Source organism: Cariama cristata, unplaced genomic scaffold (assembly GCF_000690535.1).
Source record: "Cariama cristata isolate BGI_N322 unplaced genomic scaffold, ASM69053v1 scaffold15077, whole genome shotgun sequence".
In the NCBI taxonomy this organism is placed as follows: domain Eukaryota; kingdom Metazoa; phylum Chordata; class Aves; order Cariamiformes; family Cariamidae; genus Cariama; species Cariama cristata.
Genome location: NW_009625034.1, coordinates 1 through 15943, shown reverse-complemented (window position 1 = coordinate 15943; position 15943 = coordinate 1). Strand labels below are relative to the sequence as shown.

At 45.1% G+C, this 15943-nt stretch overlaps 2 protein-coding genes across 2 annotated transcripts in view; one reads left to right on the top strand and one right to left on the bottom strand.

Moving 5' to 3' along the window:
- TMPRSS5 (transmembrane protease, serine 5) overlaps positions 1-2601 on the top strand; it is a 3683-nt gene extending 1082 nt beyond the window's left edge. The window contains exons 3-7 of the mRNA XM_009703454.1: positions 167-345; positions 742-840; positions 1142-1284; positions 1691-1843; positions 2494-2601. Of these exons, the coding sequence (XP_009701756.1) occupies positions 167-345; positions 742-840; positions 1142-1284; positions 1691-1843; positions 2494-2601 (682 nt within the window). The remainder of the gene's footprint in view (positions 1-166; positions 346-741; positions 841-1141; positions 1285-1690; positions 1844-2493) is intronic.
- Positions 2602-3539: 938 nt separating this feature from the next.
- ZW10 (zw10 kinetochore protein) lies at positions 3540-15925 on the bottom strand. Its single transcript, XM_009703453.1, has 15 exons — positions 15784-15925; positions 14837-14938; positions 14562-14639; positions 14278-14437; positions 13166-13315; positions 12267-12458; positions 11443-11606; positions 10468-10650; positions 9744-9982; positions 8677-8748; positions 7782-7951; positions 7013-7143; positions 6374-6505; positions 5123-5325; positions 3540-4109 (listed from the first exon to the last, which is right to left on the bottom strand). The coding sequence occupies exons 1-15, from the start codon at positions 15901-15903 to the stop codon at positions 3989-3991; spliced, it is 2217 nt and encodes a 738-aa protein (XP_009701755.1). The 5' UTR covers positions 15904-15925; the 3' UTR covers positions 3540-3988.
- Positions 15926-15943: the final 18 nt, after the last annotated feature.

Here is a 15943-nt window from a genome sequence, read left to right as displayed (position 1 = left end):
GATGCTCCGTGCGAGCACGCGAATGGATCGTCACGGCGGCTCACTGCGTGCGCAGGTAGCTCCGGGCTCTCCTGTGCCCAGCCTCGGAGGTGCTGTGTATCTGCTCTTATCCCAGGCCTTGGCGCTTGCTGCCCGACAGTAAGAGGCACGCTGTATTTCTGCTCAGTTACAGGCAGCTTCAAGCCTCCACCTGGCTGGTTTTCGCAGGCATTGTCACCCGTGGCTCGATCAAGCAGGAGGATGGGGTATCAGTAAAGAAAATAATTTACCACCCGCTTTATAATGACAGTAGCCTTGACTACGACATTGCTCTGATGAAGCTCCAAGTCCCTCTGAATTTCTCAGGTAAGATGCTGTCATGTCCTCTTATCTGTGGAGCTGTCTGTCTTATCTCACAATTTAAGGGATGGCCAAAAACCAGCCTCCTGAACCTCCCGTGTCAGAGCAGCTCTTCAGGGAAATCCAGCCTGGCACCTGGGAGGCAGGGTGCACAGCAGCGCGGTGTTTCGAACTATGCCAGAGCTGTGAATTGCTGGGAAGGTGGCTGTGGGAGCTGAAGTCTCCAGAGCAGCTGGCCCGAAAGCCTTTCACTACAGCGTGCCAGGCCGAGTGGTACGGCGTCCCGGGCCGAGTGGCTCTGCGGGCGGACAGCTTCACAGCCCTTCCCTGGCTGCTCGTGCTCGGCACGGCACAAAGCTGTCCCCGCTGGCCTGGCACTTACCCTTGTCACCTTCTTACCAGACGCCGTCCGTGCAGTGTGTCTGCCACCTTCTCACCGGGACCTCTTCCAGGGCACGCCGTGTTGGGTCTCTGGCTGGGGCTATACCAGACCAGACCAAGGTAAGCTCCCATCTCGTCCCTGCCGCTCAGCACTGACCAGAGGCTTTCCCCTTGCTCCCCACTGGTCCTGTCCAGCCCCTTCCATGCCGCATGTGATCTTGCAAATGCCCCCTCCTGCCTTCATCCCGCTCCAGCAACTCTGCACCAAACATCCACAGCTCCTGCGGACCTGGCCACATTTAATCCCCTAAACTAATCTCATCTTTCCCATCTTCCAACTTGTCCAGCTAGTGCCCTGCTCTTCCCCTCTTGTTCCCTGCAGATCTTGTTCCCCTCTAGCCTTTCCTTTTTCCCTCTCCAGCGCAGGTTACCAAGACGCTGAAGGAAGCACTCGTTCCCTTAATCGGTACCAAGAAGTGCAATAGTTCGTGCATGTACGCAGGCGAGCTCACTGCCAGGATGCTGTGCGCCGGCTACCTCCAAGGGAAAACAGACGCATGCCAGGTAACAGGAGGGAGCAAGCGGTGCATGCCGGGTGTGCAGGGCAGGTGTGGGAAGGACCGATACCTCGTACGTCCCTGTCACGCTCCAGCACACGCTGGGGTTTGTGGCAATAGCTTGCAGTAACCAGTCTGTGTAGGGCAGTGCTGGGCCCACTGCATCTTGCAGTGCAGCATGGAGCCCACAGTGCCCCCGTGCATCAAGTGCATCAAATGCCACGCTGAGATTTCGCTATCGCTATAGAAGGAACGTGGAAACCTTGCAGGGAGGCACATGTTACTTCTTGTACCTGCATTTCAGCTTCTTGTGTGGCCCGTGGAACAAAGCCATGTGGGAGAAGCCAGCCTGATCAGCATGCCAGCTGCCAGGGGGGCAGAGCTGCCTCATCAGCCCTTGCTCTGTCTTGCAGGGTGACAGCGGGGGCCCCCTGGTTTGCCATGATGAATTTACGTGGCGTTTAGTAGGCATCGTCAGCTGGGGCCAGGGCTGTGCTGAACCCAGCCACCCTGGGGTTTACACCAACGTGGCTCAGCTTCTGCCATGGATTTATCACATCACGGAGGTAAGCTGGAGCAAAGGCGTATGTTCAGCCTGACCTACAGCCATGCATCACGGACAAATCCCAATACTAGCATCCTATTTTAACTCTTTCCTTCACTACCCTACTCTCACCCTTGACACATGAACCTCTGGGACAACCTCTTTTGCGGTACTGATTCCTTTCTTTGGTGTTTGTTTGTTTTTGGGTTTTTCTGGACTAGATCTACTAGGAATAAGGCAAGGAGAGACTTCACAGAGCAACAATTTGTCCTTTCCATGTAGTGAGTAGAGAATGCTCCAGGACTCATTGTGTGTTACTATAACCCTAACAGAATCCTCAAACAACACTAGAAAACATGCTCAGTATAAATAGTTTATTAAAGAAAATAGCATTACATTTCTGTGAATGATCCACATGGGAGAAGTGGTGTTTTTCAAAATACGCGGTTTTCTGGATTGCTGTGTGTAAAGGGGCAGGGGATCCCATGAGATGCAAGTGTTACGGGAACACTCTCGGCCTTCAGATAAATTACTTGGAGGGGAAGAAAAGAAAAAGCTAGTTTTAAGCGGCCATCAGATTTTGCTTCAGTATCTCCCTTCCTTGCTGCATTCCCATGTGCTGGACCCAGTCTAACTGCCACTCTGACTGCATTTGCCCCCTCCCTATGCCAGTTAAAGCCAGAAACAGAAGGGGCTCCTCACCACCTGCCACGGCTGCGCTGGGCTGACCCAGCAGGCAGAATGGCCGTTCGGTTCTGCAGTGACTTATGTGCAACGTGAGAGCCAGCTGCGATTCCAGTCCTGCACAAAATGCTTGGAACTGTGAACGGAAGTCAGAGAGAAGTGCAAACGAAAAGGATACACAGTAGATAACAGATTAAAACACTAAGCTCTGTGACTGAAACTTTTGTAAGCACTACAGGGTAGGAAATACGCTGTTCCATACGTGCAGCAACTGGTACATCTTGGGCCCTGGGCTATATTTTAACAAATGCTCTTGGTGACGTTTTCAATTGAAAGAAATGTACGTTTCTCAAAGTCTCAAACATAGCCTTTTGTAACTTAAAAGATAATGCTATGAGTGCACACTTCATTCCCTTTTTATATTAATTTACATATCTCTTATTATTCCTAACTATTCTTAAAGGACAGAAAATTTACTACCAGAAAGACGAAAGATGCCAGACCTACCTAGTTCACGCACAACAAAGGTAAAGGAAGGAGCTGAACTGGCTTCTACAGTTGGTAAAGTGAGACTGAAAAACTGTAAGTCAGTTTTAAGACATTTTCCATGAGAAATAAAGCCATGAGGAATTTTGCCACTTGGGGAACCCTGTGACTTGATAAACAGTTCACTTATAACAGGATCTCCTCCCCCCTGCCCCCCCCTCCAAATTTGCACTCTCTTGAGGTTTGCTCTTCAGGGAAATGTGAGGTGGGAAAGAGCAAAGTTTGGCACTTCAGCATTCTTAAAAGGATTATCAAAAGCTATCAAAGTCTGTGGGTTTCATATGTAATCTGCAAGGACAGAAGAGGTAAGACACAAAGGGGCTACGTGCCCCCTGATGTAAAACTGCATAGATAAAATTCACTATTAAGAAATAAAAATACCTCTCCAAGACCCTTAAGCAAGCAAGCTTGAGATGACATTATACAGCACCTTGTACGGCAGGCCAGTCTGACAGCAGTGTCTCTTCTCACAAGGAGATGTTGGATACAAGACTTGATTTATTTCCCTATGCTGGGCTTAACAGGAAGAATGGAAATCAGCAAACATCACAAAAAGCATCTCTTCACCAGGACTGTACACCCACCAGCTCATGAAGGAAAACTTGGACCTGGGCAGAACGCCTCTGGGGAGCAGGACAGGCAACTGAATTTTCAAGCCCAAACTCCGTCTGCCTGGCAGATGGAGCATAAGCAATTAGTGTCCATGTGTTGCCCACCTTCAGTTTTCTGGTCCCAGACTCACAGAGCCATCCTCGTTGCCCTACAACGAGCTAGGAAATGTTTCTCCTCCCTCAGTCAAGCCTCCAGGAAGCACTTATCTAATGCTAAGCTTTTTTATACCAGTATAAATAAGAAGGGTCAAATTCAAAAAATATTTGAAAGACTCCGTTTGCTCTTGCTTTATCAGAAGATGCAACACGTAGGAGTAAACACAGAGTTACTTAATTTTGGCCAGTGCTGCTGCTCTCCTTTCTGTGTTCTGGAACAAGGCTCGGATCAGGCTCTTCACTTCAGCTGCCGAGAATTCAGCTGCAAGAGGCCCCTTCCCATCCGCCCACCTACATGGGAAAGAAAGATCTTTCTTTTAACACGACATTTCTGTGCAGTTTGGTTAAACAAGCCTTCCGAGCACTTGTCGCAGTAGTAAGTCTAAAGGCAAAACAAATCCAGTTAAGCAGCCTATTACCTGCATGCAACTTGAGTCCAGAATTGTTTAGCTAGGTATATAAAGCAACAGGTGGTGAGGTGATTTTTGCACTCCTTACAAATTCTATGTTTTCCTCCTCCAAAATAAGCCTAAAGCCTGTCTGCCAAAACTCCCATTCACCTCCCAAACAACAAAGTTAAAAAAAAAAGTGGTTTATGACCAGCTGGAAGGAGAGTGGGGAACTTTCGGTGTCTAACACAGTTCCAACAGCAGCAATGAGCAGGGCCCAGAAAAGGAACTGCCTTCCCTCTCTGCTTTCTCCACGGCTGGTACCGTTCCCGTTTAGCCAGCTGAGGACAGTGTGTTTTCTTGCCATTCAGATGTTTGTGCGATGCAGCTGTGAACAGGGAATGTCTAGCTTCTGACAGCTCATGCCAACTGAAGTAAGAGAAGTAATTATGCAAATCCTCATGTACAATTCAGATAAATCCCCCTTGCAAGTTAAAAGAAGCAAGAAACCGCATCTAAAAAGCAGAGGCCAATCACGTGGAACAATTGCAGCAGCAAGGCACGGCTAACATCAAAAGCAGTAAGGAAAATGCCAAGCTGCTTACTGTGGAATACTTCTGAACTTCAAGAAGCCAAGGGGGACGCACAATCACCGTGGCTGGCTCTCCCATGGCGCTTGTTTTTTTACCCTTGCCTCATCCTTCGTGGAAGGCAGCTAAATGTGTGAGCAAGCTTGAAATGGACTACAAACACACAGCCAAGAAACAGCCCCAGGTGCAGCTATCGGACCCTTGCTAATGGTGATCGCTTTTCATCTGAACAGAGTCCCCTGAGTGCCGTGCCCTGGCAATGCCGGACCACTTCCCAGCTGCCTGTTACTGGGGTGAAGAACTAACTGGAAAGGAAGACACTTACTGATCTACTATTTCTTGGAGGTTGGCTTGCAAGATGATCATCAGCTCTTTGAAAGTCATCCATTTCTGCACGTAGACTGGAACTTCCTCTTGGTATTTCTTATTTTTGTCTTCTTCAGGTAGTGGGGTGAAAACTTGGGGTCCTTCCTCCACCATGGTTCTACAGAGGGAGTACAACCTATCTGCATCTTCTGCAGAGATATCCTAGAATTGAACAAATTTTAACAGGGGAGCAGTTAGATGTATTTTTGGAGTGCCAAGCAGTAAGTGAAATGAAAAATAGGAGGCTGTGTGTGTGAAGATGAAAGCAGTGGTTTAGACCGCCTTTAACATTCTCAAGCTAATATAACTTATTTCATGAATAGCTATTTCAGCAAGTTCTCAGTGATTGCCTCAGAACCATGGTTGTGCTCCTGAACAGCATATCTTAGTGCAAAAGCAAGCATTTCACTGCGAAGCAGAGGTGTTATGATGAAGGTCTGAACAGTTTACAAGGAAATTGCTCAGGCATTGCCAGCCCAATGATGAAAGCCAAGCTTTTTGGCAGGCACAGCCTGAGCAAGTGCCCTGTAAACTAGTTGTTAAGGGAAAAGAGGACTTACTGGCGTAATGCACAGTGGGAAGGCTCTTTGGATGTCGACTACAACTAGAACAGATGCACTAACGTATTTCTATCACTTGCTGTGAAAACATTTTCAGTAAGAAATGTAATAGGATAGTTGTACTTGACCCAAGGTAACCTGACAATCACTGAAACACAGTATTGAGAGTCAAATGGAGGTTTAAACAGGTAAGAATTTCAGTTCGAAATGCCATAGGTATTTTGGCATCTGGTGCCTAGATTAGGATGGAGAGGTCCGTTAGAGATGCACAGATTGAAAAGGTATCAGAATAGATGGAGTTTGAGACAACAGTTAACTCCTGGGCTCTGAACAAAGACAAATAGATCGATTCATAGAAATGTTTATAGTAGGAATGACACACCTAAATCCAAATTAAGATGAAATCACGGCCACTTCCCTCACTCTCCCCTTGACCACAGAGTCATGGAATCGCTGTAAGTATATATATGGTCTCAACTGGATGTGAGTTATTGGTATCTCGAATATTCCTCATAGACAGGACCACAATTATAATTTCTGTGAAAGATAACTGTTCCCCTGAAACCTGATCTTGGAAAGAACTTCTAGAGGTCACAAATGCCAGCTGCTCACACCACCCTATGCCTGGCACGTCCATCTCACGCAGTTACCTCTAGGGCAGCAATCCTAGTGACGATCTCTGTCAGAGCTGTGTTCAGTAAAGTCCCCATAGCCTTGCAGTATACGTTCACTGGCAGGACATCTTGCCAGACTTTACCCAGTCTTTTCAACTGATGCAATACCTGGAAGATAACAGCTATGTGTTATCTACATGTTATCAAAAAGAACACTAAGAGAGACACAAAATGATAAGGTGGCTACATGTGGTCAGAAACCAGTTTGAAAGAAATAAAAGGCAACGAAGTAACCTGCTATGGTACAGAGCAGACGTTCCTGGGAAAAAAATGCAACATTTGGCATTAAGGTTTGCATTAAGGCTCATCAAAAGGGTGACAGATCTTTTTCTTAAAAAATGAAAAACATTATAAATGTACTATAAGCAAAAGTTCAAGATTAAGAAACTTTTCATTTCAACTTGGAGTAAGAGGAACTGAACTCAGCAGGCTTCAATTTTACAAAAAGACACAGCCCAGGGAAAAAAAAAAAAATCATGCCAGAAAGTTGTTGTTTTGAAAAGCTCCACTCTGCTGAAACACTGTGCAGTTCTCAGGACTGAGATTACAGACTGTACCTTCCCAAGGACAACATCTACAGGCACTAGGCTATTTGGCTTTGATTGCCTTGCTTACCTGCCTTATGGCTTTGTTTGCTGCACAGTAATTTTCCTCATCATCCATATTAGAAAAATTCCTGGCACTTGACAGCCTCTCTAGGATTTCTCCTTTCTGCACTCGCATCTGGGCCAGAAAACACTCCATCCCTTTAGGAGCAAAAACAAGCAGAGAGAAGCAATTAAGCAATTACTAAATTTGCTCTGCCAATTTAGAGACTGTAAGTGCTGAATAATGAACTTGCTAAAATGTTTTATTTTTAAAGGAACTTCCAGTCTCTAAACAGTCTCATAGAGTAAATTTAACGAGGCCCAGTCACATATTCGGTAAGCTCTTGCGCAGCTTGCATTGCTGCAACACTTTTGAAAAAGAGATGAGTAGCAGAATTAGCTATGGATGACAGGCTCTTATTAGGTTCATACAAACTTATCTCAGATTGTTTCCACAGTATAAGCTAAAGAAAATATCACAGGACTGAGCAGCAGATCCCAAAACATCTGAATGCCACAACATCTCGCCGGATAATGACCTGTTCTTGGAACTAGGTGCTGGACAAGAAGAGTTGGGTTTCAGAGTCAAGCCCCAAACAGCCATATTGCTTAGAGCCGTAACGCTCTGTCAGACTTCCCAGTCTAGAAAATGTCCTTATTACTTGTCTAAAACTCTTAAATAATGACCCGCTGCTCGAGTTATTAGCTGCACTTACATAAAATCATTGAGCAACAAATGCCAGGATTAATTACCATGTCATCCATCAATGTATTTAAATACTGAAAGGTAAAATTACCAAGTCTCCTAAAACCAGGAACCAGATCTACAAAAGTAGCGGCTCCATCGCATAGGATGTTCGTCAGGCGGTATCGGAACTGGTGTCCCAGGGTGAGCAAGTGGTGAGCAATATACATGCAGTTGTTGTGGTGAATGGCTGCCAGCTGGGGTAATTTCTGAAGGTTCTCTCTGTCCCAGGAAGGAGGAGGAGAAAAGGAAGACATGTATTTATTTAGACCTGGCTCTGTTAAAAAATTTGCCATGCCTAGCCTAGAGAAACTCGCAGTCTGTCTCAGACAGATGTTGCACCTACCTAACTGTGGGCGATGCCTGATAAAGACATCAGTCGGAATAAAAGCATTTAACCTCCTGTCACATCCATAGAAGAAGGTACAGGAAAGGAGTTTCATGGCTAGTGAAATAGTTCGAACTTCAGTGTTCGAACCATGTGTTATATCCACATTGTTTCTAGCAACGGACTTTCAAACAGAAAGCTACTTCGTGATAGCAAAGTTAGGGTGAGGAAAAGAGAGTTCTTTTCAGTAATACCCCAGCGTTTTCTGACAGAATTGTATACTTTCAATCTTCATTGCTGCTGCTTTTTTACAGGAAAAACACCATGAAAAATCTGTGCATCAGACCTGGGGTCAGAGTTACATGGCTGGATTCAAACACAACCGTTATAAGAACTGCAACTATCTCCTTGGTCATAAGACTGCCAATTCAGAGACTCTCGAGCACCTATTTTGCAGCAGGTACGATTTAATAATAGATTAAGAGTACTAGCTTTTTGCCACTGGAGGAAGCCCTTAGTAAACTCTGGCTGTGGCGGACAAACCGGGGACAAGTGGGGCTGTTCCAATAGCATTGTTCTCTCTGCAAACAGGCCCTAGGTAATACACACACACGCTTACTTGTGGTATGTTGGCACAACATCACAGAACAGCTGGAATATATTCCGTACAGAGTAGAAGAGCTGTATACAGCTATAAGAAAAATAAGGTTCACGTTAGTTTGTCAGTCGAATTAATGTCTTGTTCACAAGCGAGCCCCAACCTTCTCCCAAACAAGGTTTCATTAGTGGTGAAGTGCTGGCACCAAGAGTAGATTGTCAGGATCAATTACAGCGATGTCAACAAAGGCAACATTCTGGACAATTCACAAAGGCTGTGATGACCTTGTAAGTTCAGTGTGGAAAAGACAAGCTTCAGACCACATGTCAGAAGGGAGATACATGAAACCTCAGGAACAAAGGGGACAGTGTCCCTTCCCCACCAGGTGTGCACAAATAGTCAGCCCTCTCTGCCACGGTACACTGAAGGGCATTCAGTACCTAGGCAACTCTCCTTCTTCAGGGTTGTGGTCTCCAGTTTTTAAAGCAGACTGTATGTGGTTCTGCAAAGCATTTAACTGTTTTCTCTGAAGAGCCCTGCCAGTTGCAGAGCTGGAGTTCTTTGCTTTCACCCAGCACAAAGCAAGCAAGAACTCCTCTCAGAACGGGTGCCATCATTTATCATTTGGTTTGAAGAAAAGAGACGGTTTCGATTTTTCTAAACAACTGACAGCTAACATACGATAAAACACTGAAGTGAACACTGCAGCAGCGTTTCTCCCAGCTAAAAGACTGAGACCATGACCTATACTGTGCATACTAGGGGGTTTACCATGTTTTCACTGCTTTAACCGTTAAAATACAGTAAAGTGTACCAGAACGTTCCCTGAAAATATACGTCCGAAAGGCTGCTTAACCTGAGTAGTGCAGGGAACACAGTCCGCAGCTGTTCCTGCTGTACCAGTCTACTGCATGAACCCAGGGATGCATCCTCCAGCCAAAACAGAGAGTAACTTTAATGACTGATTCTAATTTTTACATATCTTCTGTTCTTTTACAGTTCTTTTAATCTACTAACAGATGCTTGGTGTTCCCAAAGGCAGTAAGTATCTGACACCCAAGAGCTACCCGCTGATACATAATTCCTACCACTGATCTGTGCTGGCTGTAGCCTCCAACAGCGTCTGATAAGCCAGTTCCATCAGTTTCTCCACTGATGAACTGATGCGGCACGTGGGCAGAGAAAACGTGTACTGGCTCAGTTTAGTCTCATTCTCCAAATTCACCATGTCGTTATGCAGAAGCTTAGAAGTTTGTTGCATTTTTAAGTGATCTCCTGCCCCAGGATCAGGAAGCCTTGGTAGGGGTACACAGGAATCAGGTGTGATCTAAGGGAAAGCAAGAGAGAGGTATAATATAATTTAGAGCCCACAGAAAGGAGACTGTGCAAGACTACAAAACCTTGAATGACAGAGATTTAAGACTCAAGATAAACACAGGGATGCAGAAGTCCCCAAAGACTGCTGGAAGTCTCCTGGCTTATCAATGACACCGCAGATCACGGAGCAGTCTATATGGCGTTGCAGCTTAGAAGCAACTCTGTAAGTAATCCTCTAATTTTTCTTATGCTTATGACACTAGCCAGAAAAGCCTATGCAAGCAAACTTCAAGTACTGAGGAAACACCTTGTTAGTGAAATAACCCTTCTGAGCACTATTAAAAAAGGTTTTGAAACTGTCATTTACCAAGATCCCCAAATAATCAAAAGTATTCGGTGCTCCACAAAAGAAAGGACTCGACTGTTCCAGACAAGCCTTCCTCAACAGCTAAGCTATTTCTCCACATAGAAAAACAGTGTATTTCATCAAGTCACCTTTACAGTATTGTGTATTTCTGAGGTCATCAGGTTTCTGGCTGCCACAATCACATCCTGGCACTTCTTGTTAGCAAAGTGGGAATTGACGTTACGGGCATACTTCAGTAAATCAGTCGTGTCTCCTTTCAAAAACTGCATGTTCTTCAAGGCTTTTTCAAATTCCTCTGTGGATTTAATCACCTGAGAAGAGCAGACACATATACTACGTGAACAGAGTTTCCTAAAATCAAAGAACAAAATTAAAGTTGGGTATAAACTCTTCCACTCAGCTGAAAGCAAAGGATGAAACTAGGTTTTAGAGGGCGCTAACTATTCAACAGCTTTTCAGCAATCTTTTGGAAAAAGCTGGGTCAGCTGGGGGCCATGACCGCACAATAATACAGTGTTTGAACTGCAGGTTTGTCCCCCCTGACTGTGCTGGCAACCTTGTTCAAAGACCAGAGGAGCAAGATGATCAAATTTCATTACACTGGACTACCTGGGGGAAAGCGGCTGGGAGGTTTATCCTACGACTGCTTCTGTTTGAAACAGCCTCCTCTCCCGGAAAAGGAGCTTTTGGCATTTTTCACCAACAGTAAGTTCCATTTTATGTATGTAGTTTGGAAAAAAAAAAAAAAAAAAGGCCTATGCAAGAAATCCCTGTGATCATTAACAATAAATACAAATACAAACAGAGCAGTCAGTCCTCAGGAAGCCAGCCGGGCAAGCAGCACTGCCACATCATCATCTTCAGCCTCTCATAGAGGCTCAGGCAAGTACCTTACATCGCACATCCTGGAAGTCTCCAGGTCTTAGCTAAATATGGCCCGAGTTCCACAGAGCAGAGACCTCACGCACTTTACATGATATGAAACACAAGCCACAGCCTAACTGAGAAAAATACATAATTCTGATTAGCAAACCACAGCTTTTTGTTCAAGCTGGCCATCTGGCATTTCCACCACATGGATCTGAAAGATATTTGAGACCTACCTCTATATACTGCTCTAGTTTGCTGCTATTGGTTGGGATTGAATTCACCAGACAGTTGTGAATGAGGCAGTCCGATAACTCTTCCCATATCATATCACCTAGCAGTTCTGCAAGTGTAACTCTGCAATCCTTTTCATCTTCCTTAGGCTGCTCAAGAGGCACATCTGAATTCAGGAGAACAGAAATGGATTTTAATACACCTGCTTCCTGGGCCAGACCCTTCACCAGTTCATTCAGTCCTTCCTGTCACAACCGTATCTATCAGCTGTTCCGTAATCTTATAATGGCAGTATCCTTCTTACCCAGGCCATATGCTGGACCTGGGGAATCGCCCACCCAACCAAAAGACAACTGAATTTATGTGTAAGCTGAGCCCGCTTTCCCAGCATGTTTATTTCACGAAATGCTAGCGAAGCCCAGGCCAGTTTCTAGCCAACGGAAGATCCTGCGTGTGATCAGCCTGACCGAGGGAACTGCCTGGATTGCATCATGACTTCCACCTTTTAGACCTGAGGCACAGAAAGATCTTCAATGCAGTGACCGGTTAGTAAGAAACAACATTTATCAGAAAATTAATTCCTTGATCCCTTTTAGCCAAAATACTTTCCTCCTTCACTTTCCCAGCTCTGTGAATGCTGAGTCACGGCTAAGTCCGGTTTGACAAGGTGCCAAGCTGTCCAAGAGCACAGCATAGCAAGTTAACATTAAAAGCTCACACTTAATTCAATGCTGCTTAACAACGAGATATTCCAGAAAGGTTCTGCTCCAATTACATGAACAAGGTACTGATCTCAGTCTAATTCCAAAAGGGAGAAACTACCTACTTAGCAGATATTTGTGGAGAACTTCAAAAATAAGCTTGATCTTGTCAAAAACCTCCATAGGAGAAGAATGATCCAAGTTAGGCTCCTCAGACTTAAAACGCAGGATGAACACCTCTGACTGTTCCTCTGTGAACGGCTGAAGAGATGGGTACGAAATCAGTGGCTTGAGGATGTATTTCAGCAATAACTGGCCTGAGAAACAAACAAACCAAAAATTTTCCAACAGCAGGAGGCAGGCAGTTTGCTCCAGTGAGGCCCAACCGTTACTATTTTGGATGCAGAGATTCTTCGCGTGAAGTGGAAGAAAAACTCTCCTGATTAGCTGTATAGGGGAACAGCTGATGAGGTAAAACGCTGCGTTTGGTTTCACTAAAGACCGGTTTCCTCACCTAAAACACATACGGAGGCCTAACAAAGAGCAGCATATTTAATGTAAAGTGAAAAACAATTTAAACAGCTGGAAGAGTGAAATCCTATCCTGGTCCCTGCCATACTTCCCAATTTATTTTATCAACATGTGAGAATGCTGAAGCCTACAGGCTGCCTGAAACCAACAGTCTTGCTCTTGGTAGATGAGAAGGCTGTAACTGGAAAAACTCTTTAAACGTCAGACCATGAAACGACATAGCCACACATCAAAACAGTATACTGGAGGAAATGGACAGGAAAGGATAAGTAATTCCAGATAAATAATAGGATAAAGGGTAAATAATTTCCTGTTAATAAGAACCAGAGTGTTCACCTCAATCTCAGTGGGAAACACAAGCCAAGAGAGAAAGAAGTCTTCCGGCATACTGCTGAAGCGAACCGGATCTCGACATCCGTCTGAAAACAAGTCTGAACTCATATCCACTCAGGCTACAATAGCTATGTTTATCTGGATCCACGGTCTGTCTTACCAAAAATTTTAAGCTTGGTGTGCAGTTCTCCTAGGACAGCAAATGCCTGCAGCACAGAAGCAACAGGTGGGCCAGCAATCTCCTCCTCTTTTGATGGCACTGTGCATAAGTGCAATTCTGATTGCATCGCTGACTCCAGGCTGCTGCTTTCTAAAGAAAAAGAAGAACCATCTCTCTGTCAGTGTGTAGTCTGAGGTACAGCAGATCTGAGAAGCTACTGCATTCCTCGGGTGGCAGCTAAAGCAACATTCTACCTCTCCCCATTTCCACAAAACACAGTTCTTGTGTCAGAAGAAGGTACAGAGTTCCTTCTGTTGCAGTGCAGGACAATGGAATGAGAATCAGTCTCCTGCAACGTTCTGGAATTCTCATTTCAGTCACCTTGTAACTGAATGACATTCAGTGACAATCGTTTTCCTTCCCCTCTTCTCCCCTTTTCAAGTCAATTCCAAAGGAAAAGATTTTTTCTTTTCCATAGGAGAAGTTTGTGTTTCAATGAAGACAGCAACGTAGACTCTCAAGCAGTTCTTGCAATTAGCTGCCTGCAACAAAAGCGGCAATCTGAAAACCTATCAGAGAAGGTAAAAGTATCCTTAAAACTAGCCTAGTGGGGAAACATGTTCAGGCTGAACAAAAACTGCAGAAAACTCTTCCAGCTACTATGCCAAATTGGGTAGTCAATCGTAAGCAACCTGCAATTTTGGCCCAGTTGATTTCCTCAGGAGCAGCAGCTTTGCAAGAGAGCATCCCCTTTCTGATATTTCACAAGACTAAGAAAGTACTCAGATGCTGGTAACTGTTTTGATCTCTGCTTCCACATTTTCTAAGAAATACCACAGATGAGGCAGGTGAGGCTTCAAAACTCTGTTTAAAACCTACTGACTACACCCGATTGCTTGTGGTAGCACCTAAATACTCCAGGAGTGGACTGATATCCACAGAACACTGCCAGTCATCACTCCTATTCGTTACGTTATGCAAACGGCAGAAAGAGCTCCTTAAACCAACCCTAGTTCAACACCATTACTATATTTCCTATTTTGTAGGTGCTTGAAACCGGGCATTTCAAATAGCGAAGCAAAAACAGTGAAACAAACTAGAACTGCGAGTACCTTTTGAAGGAGGAAGCTTCCATATAGCCAATTTCTGCCATTCTTCTCCGAGATGATAGAGCATGTTCTGTGTCTGCACTGTGAGCTCTGTGCTTAGTGCTTTCAGGATCTTCAGCTCAAAGCCCTTGCGGGATTCCAGCATTTTCAGACTGCTTCGTGCCTGGTGGTAAAGATCAAATGCAAAACATGGGTAACTGTTGCTCCCGCTAACGAAAAGTATCTCGTGAAATTTATTGAAAGTATATATGAACAATATCGGCATATGCCTAAGAAGCCATTATCACCTTTTCCAGTTGCTGAGCCGCCACAACATACTTCTTTTCCAGCAATGCAGTATTGTACTCTTTAATAGCCGTATCAAACTGCAACAATCAAATAAATTCATATGTCACTGTACATCTGCTATTAGAACACAATTTTTTAAACAACACGGCTAGAGACAGGGGAGCTATAGACAGTTATTCAAAAGAGAAGCCCGGAATAATGCCACAGACGGAGGAGCAGGGAGAATGACTACCGCCTAATGATTTTAAGCCGCTCCCCCACCTCCCCTCCTCACCTCCTGTAGCTTTTTCAGAATACTCAGAACCAGTGTGTCTCGCTCCAACTGCTGCTTCAATTCAGTAAATTCGGCAACAGCGACGTTTAGATCTCGCTGAACCTAAAATAACAAGCTTTCAGTTCATTTACAGCAAGCAAATGTTATCAGACATTTCCTCTTAAAAGTGATAACGATATGACATTTAAAGTATTTCTGTTACTAGAACAATTTGGTGAGGAGGAAAAAGGCTCCATCCATTTTACTCTTTGCTAGGAAGATCCTTGTAAGCATTGGAAACACTTATGAACTGGTTTCTCTTCTAATACAGTACACGTTTTTAAAGGCACTGTAAGGAAATTTAGTCTCAAAAGGACTTCAGCGTTCCTTTAACACAACCATTTAAAATGCAAGAATGCCTGAACTGAGCCAAAACTTGTTTCTCAGTTAACACCGCTACAGGAGCCCAGATGTTGGAAAATCAATCAAAGAAGCAAAAACCAGGGAGCAGGTCTGCAATCCGGCCTGCAGGACCTGCTCTCGTTCTCCTTAAAGACTTGGGTCAATGTGCCCAGCTATGACTTAGGTTCCCGTCTGCCCGAAACCACTGTGGGACCAAGACTCAGTGGCCTGTTACCGTGTCGCACCTCACCGCAATATACAAGGCTGATCCTTCTCTCTTTCTGAAGGAGGGACGTGTGGCACACTTTTCCAACCATACAACAGAGAGCAAACCAGGGCCGATCCCTTAATGACAGTTCTTTACTTACACCCTCGATGCGACACATCCCTCTGCGGCATGTGTCACCTAAAGGCGTTTTTTAGGGGTGATATCACGCAGGGTTCCTAAGTCAGGAGTCCTCCTCCCCAACTCCCCTCGCCACGCACCAAGACGGGAGGGGCCCGACAGGTTTGGGCTGAAACTGAACGGCATCTACCACAGCCCCCAAGGAAGAGCCGGCCGTCACCTCGTTTTCAATGCCCGCTTTCAGCAGGTCGATGTTGCGGGACAACCCATCCACCTGCGACACCAAGTCCTCAGCGCTCTGCATGCTGGGCAGGAACTCGTTATACTTCTTGTTAATCATGTTGCAGACTTCTCCCTAGAGAAAAGCGAGCATTGGGACA

Excerpts from the sequence above, each read along its gene's own strand:
- ZW10 (XM_009703453.1), bottom strand. The coding sequence starts at position 15,903 with ATGATTAACAAGAAGTATAACGAGTTCCTGCCCAGCATGCAGAGCGCT. Across the intron at positions 7,144-7,781 it reads TCCTGGTTTTAGGAGACTTG|GGATGGAGTGTTTTCTGGCC; the intron begins GTAATTTTACCT and ends TTGCTCCTAAAG. Across the intron at positions 6,506-7,012 it reads CAAACAAAGCCATAAGGCAG|GTATTGCATCAGTTGAAAAG; the intron begins GTAAGCAAGGCA and ends GTTATCTTCCAG.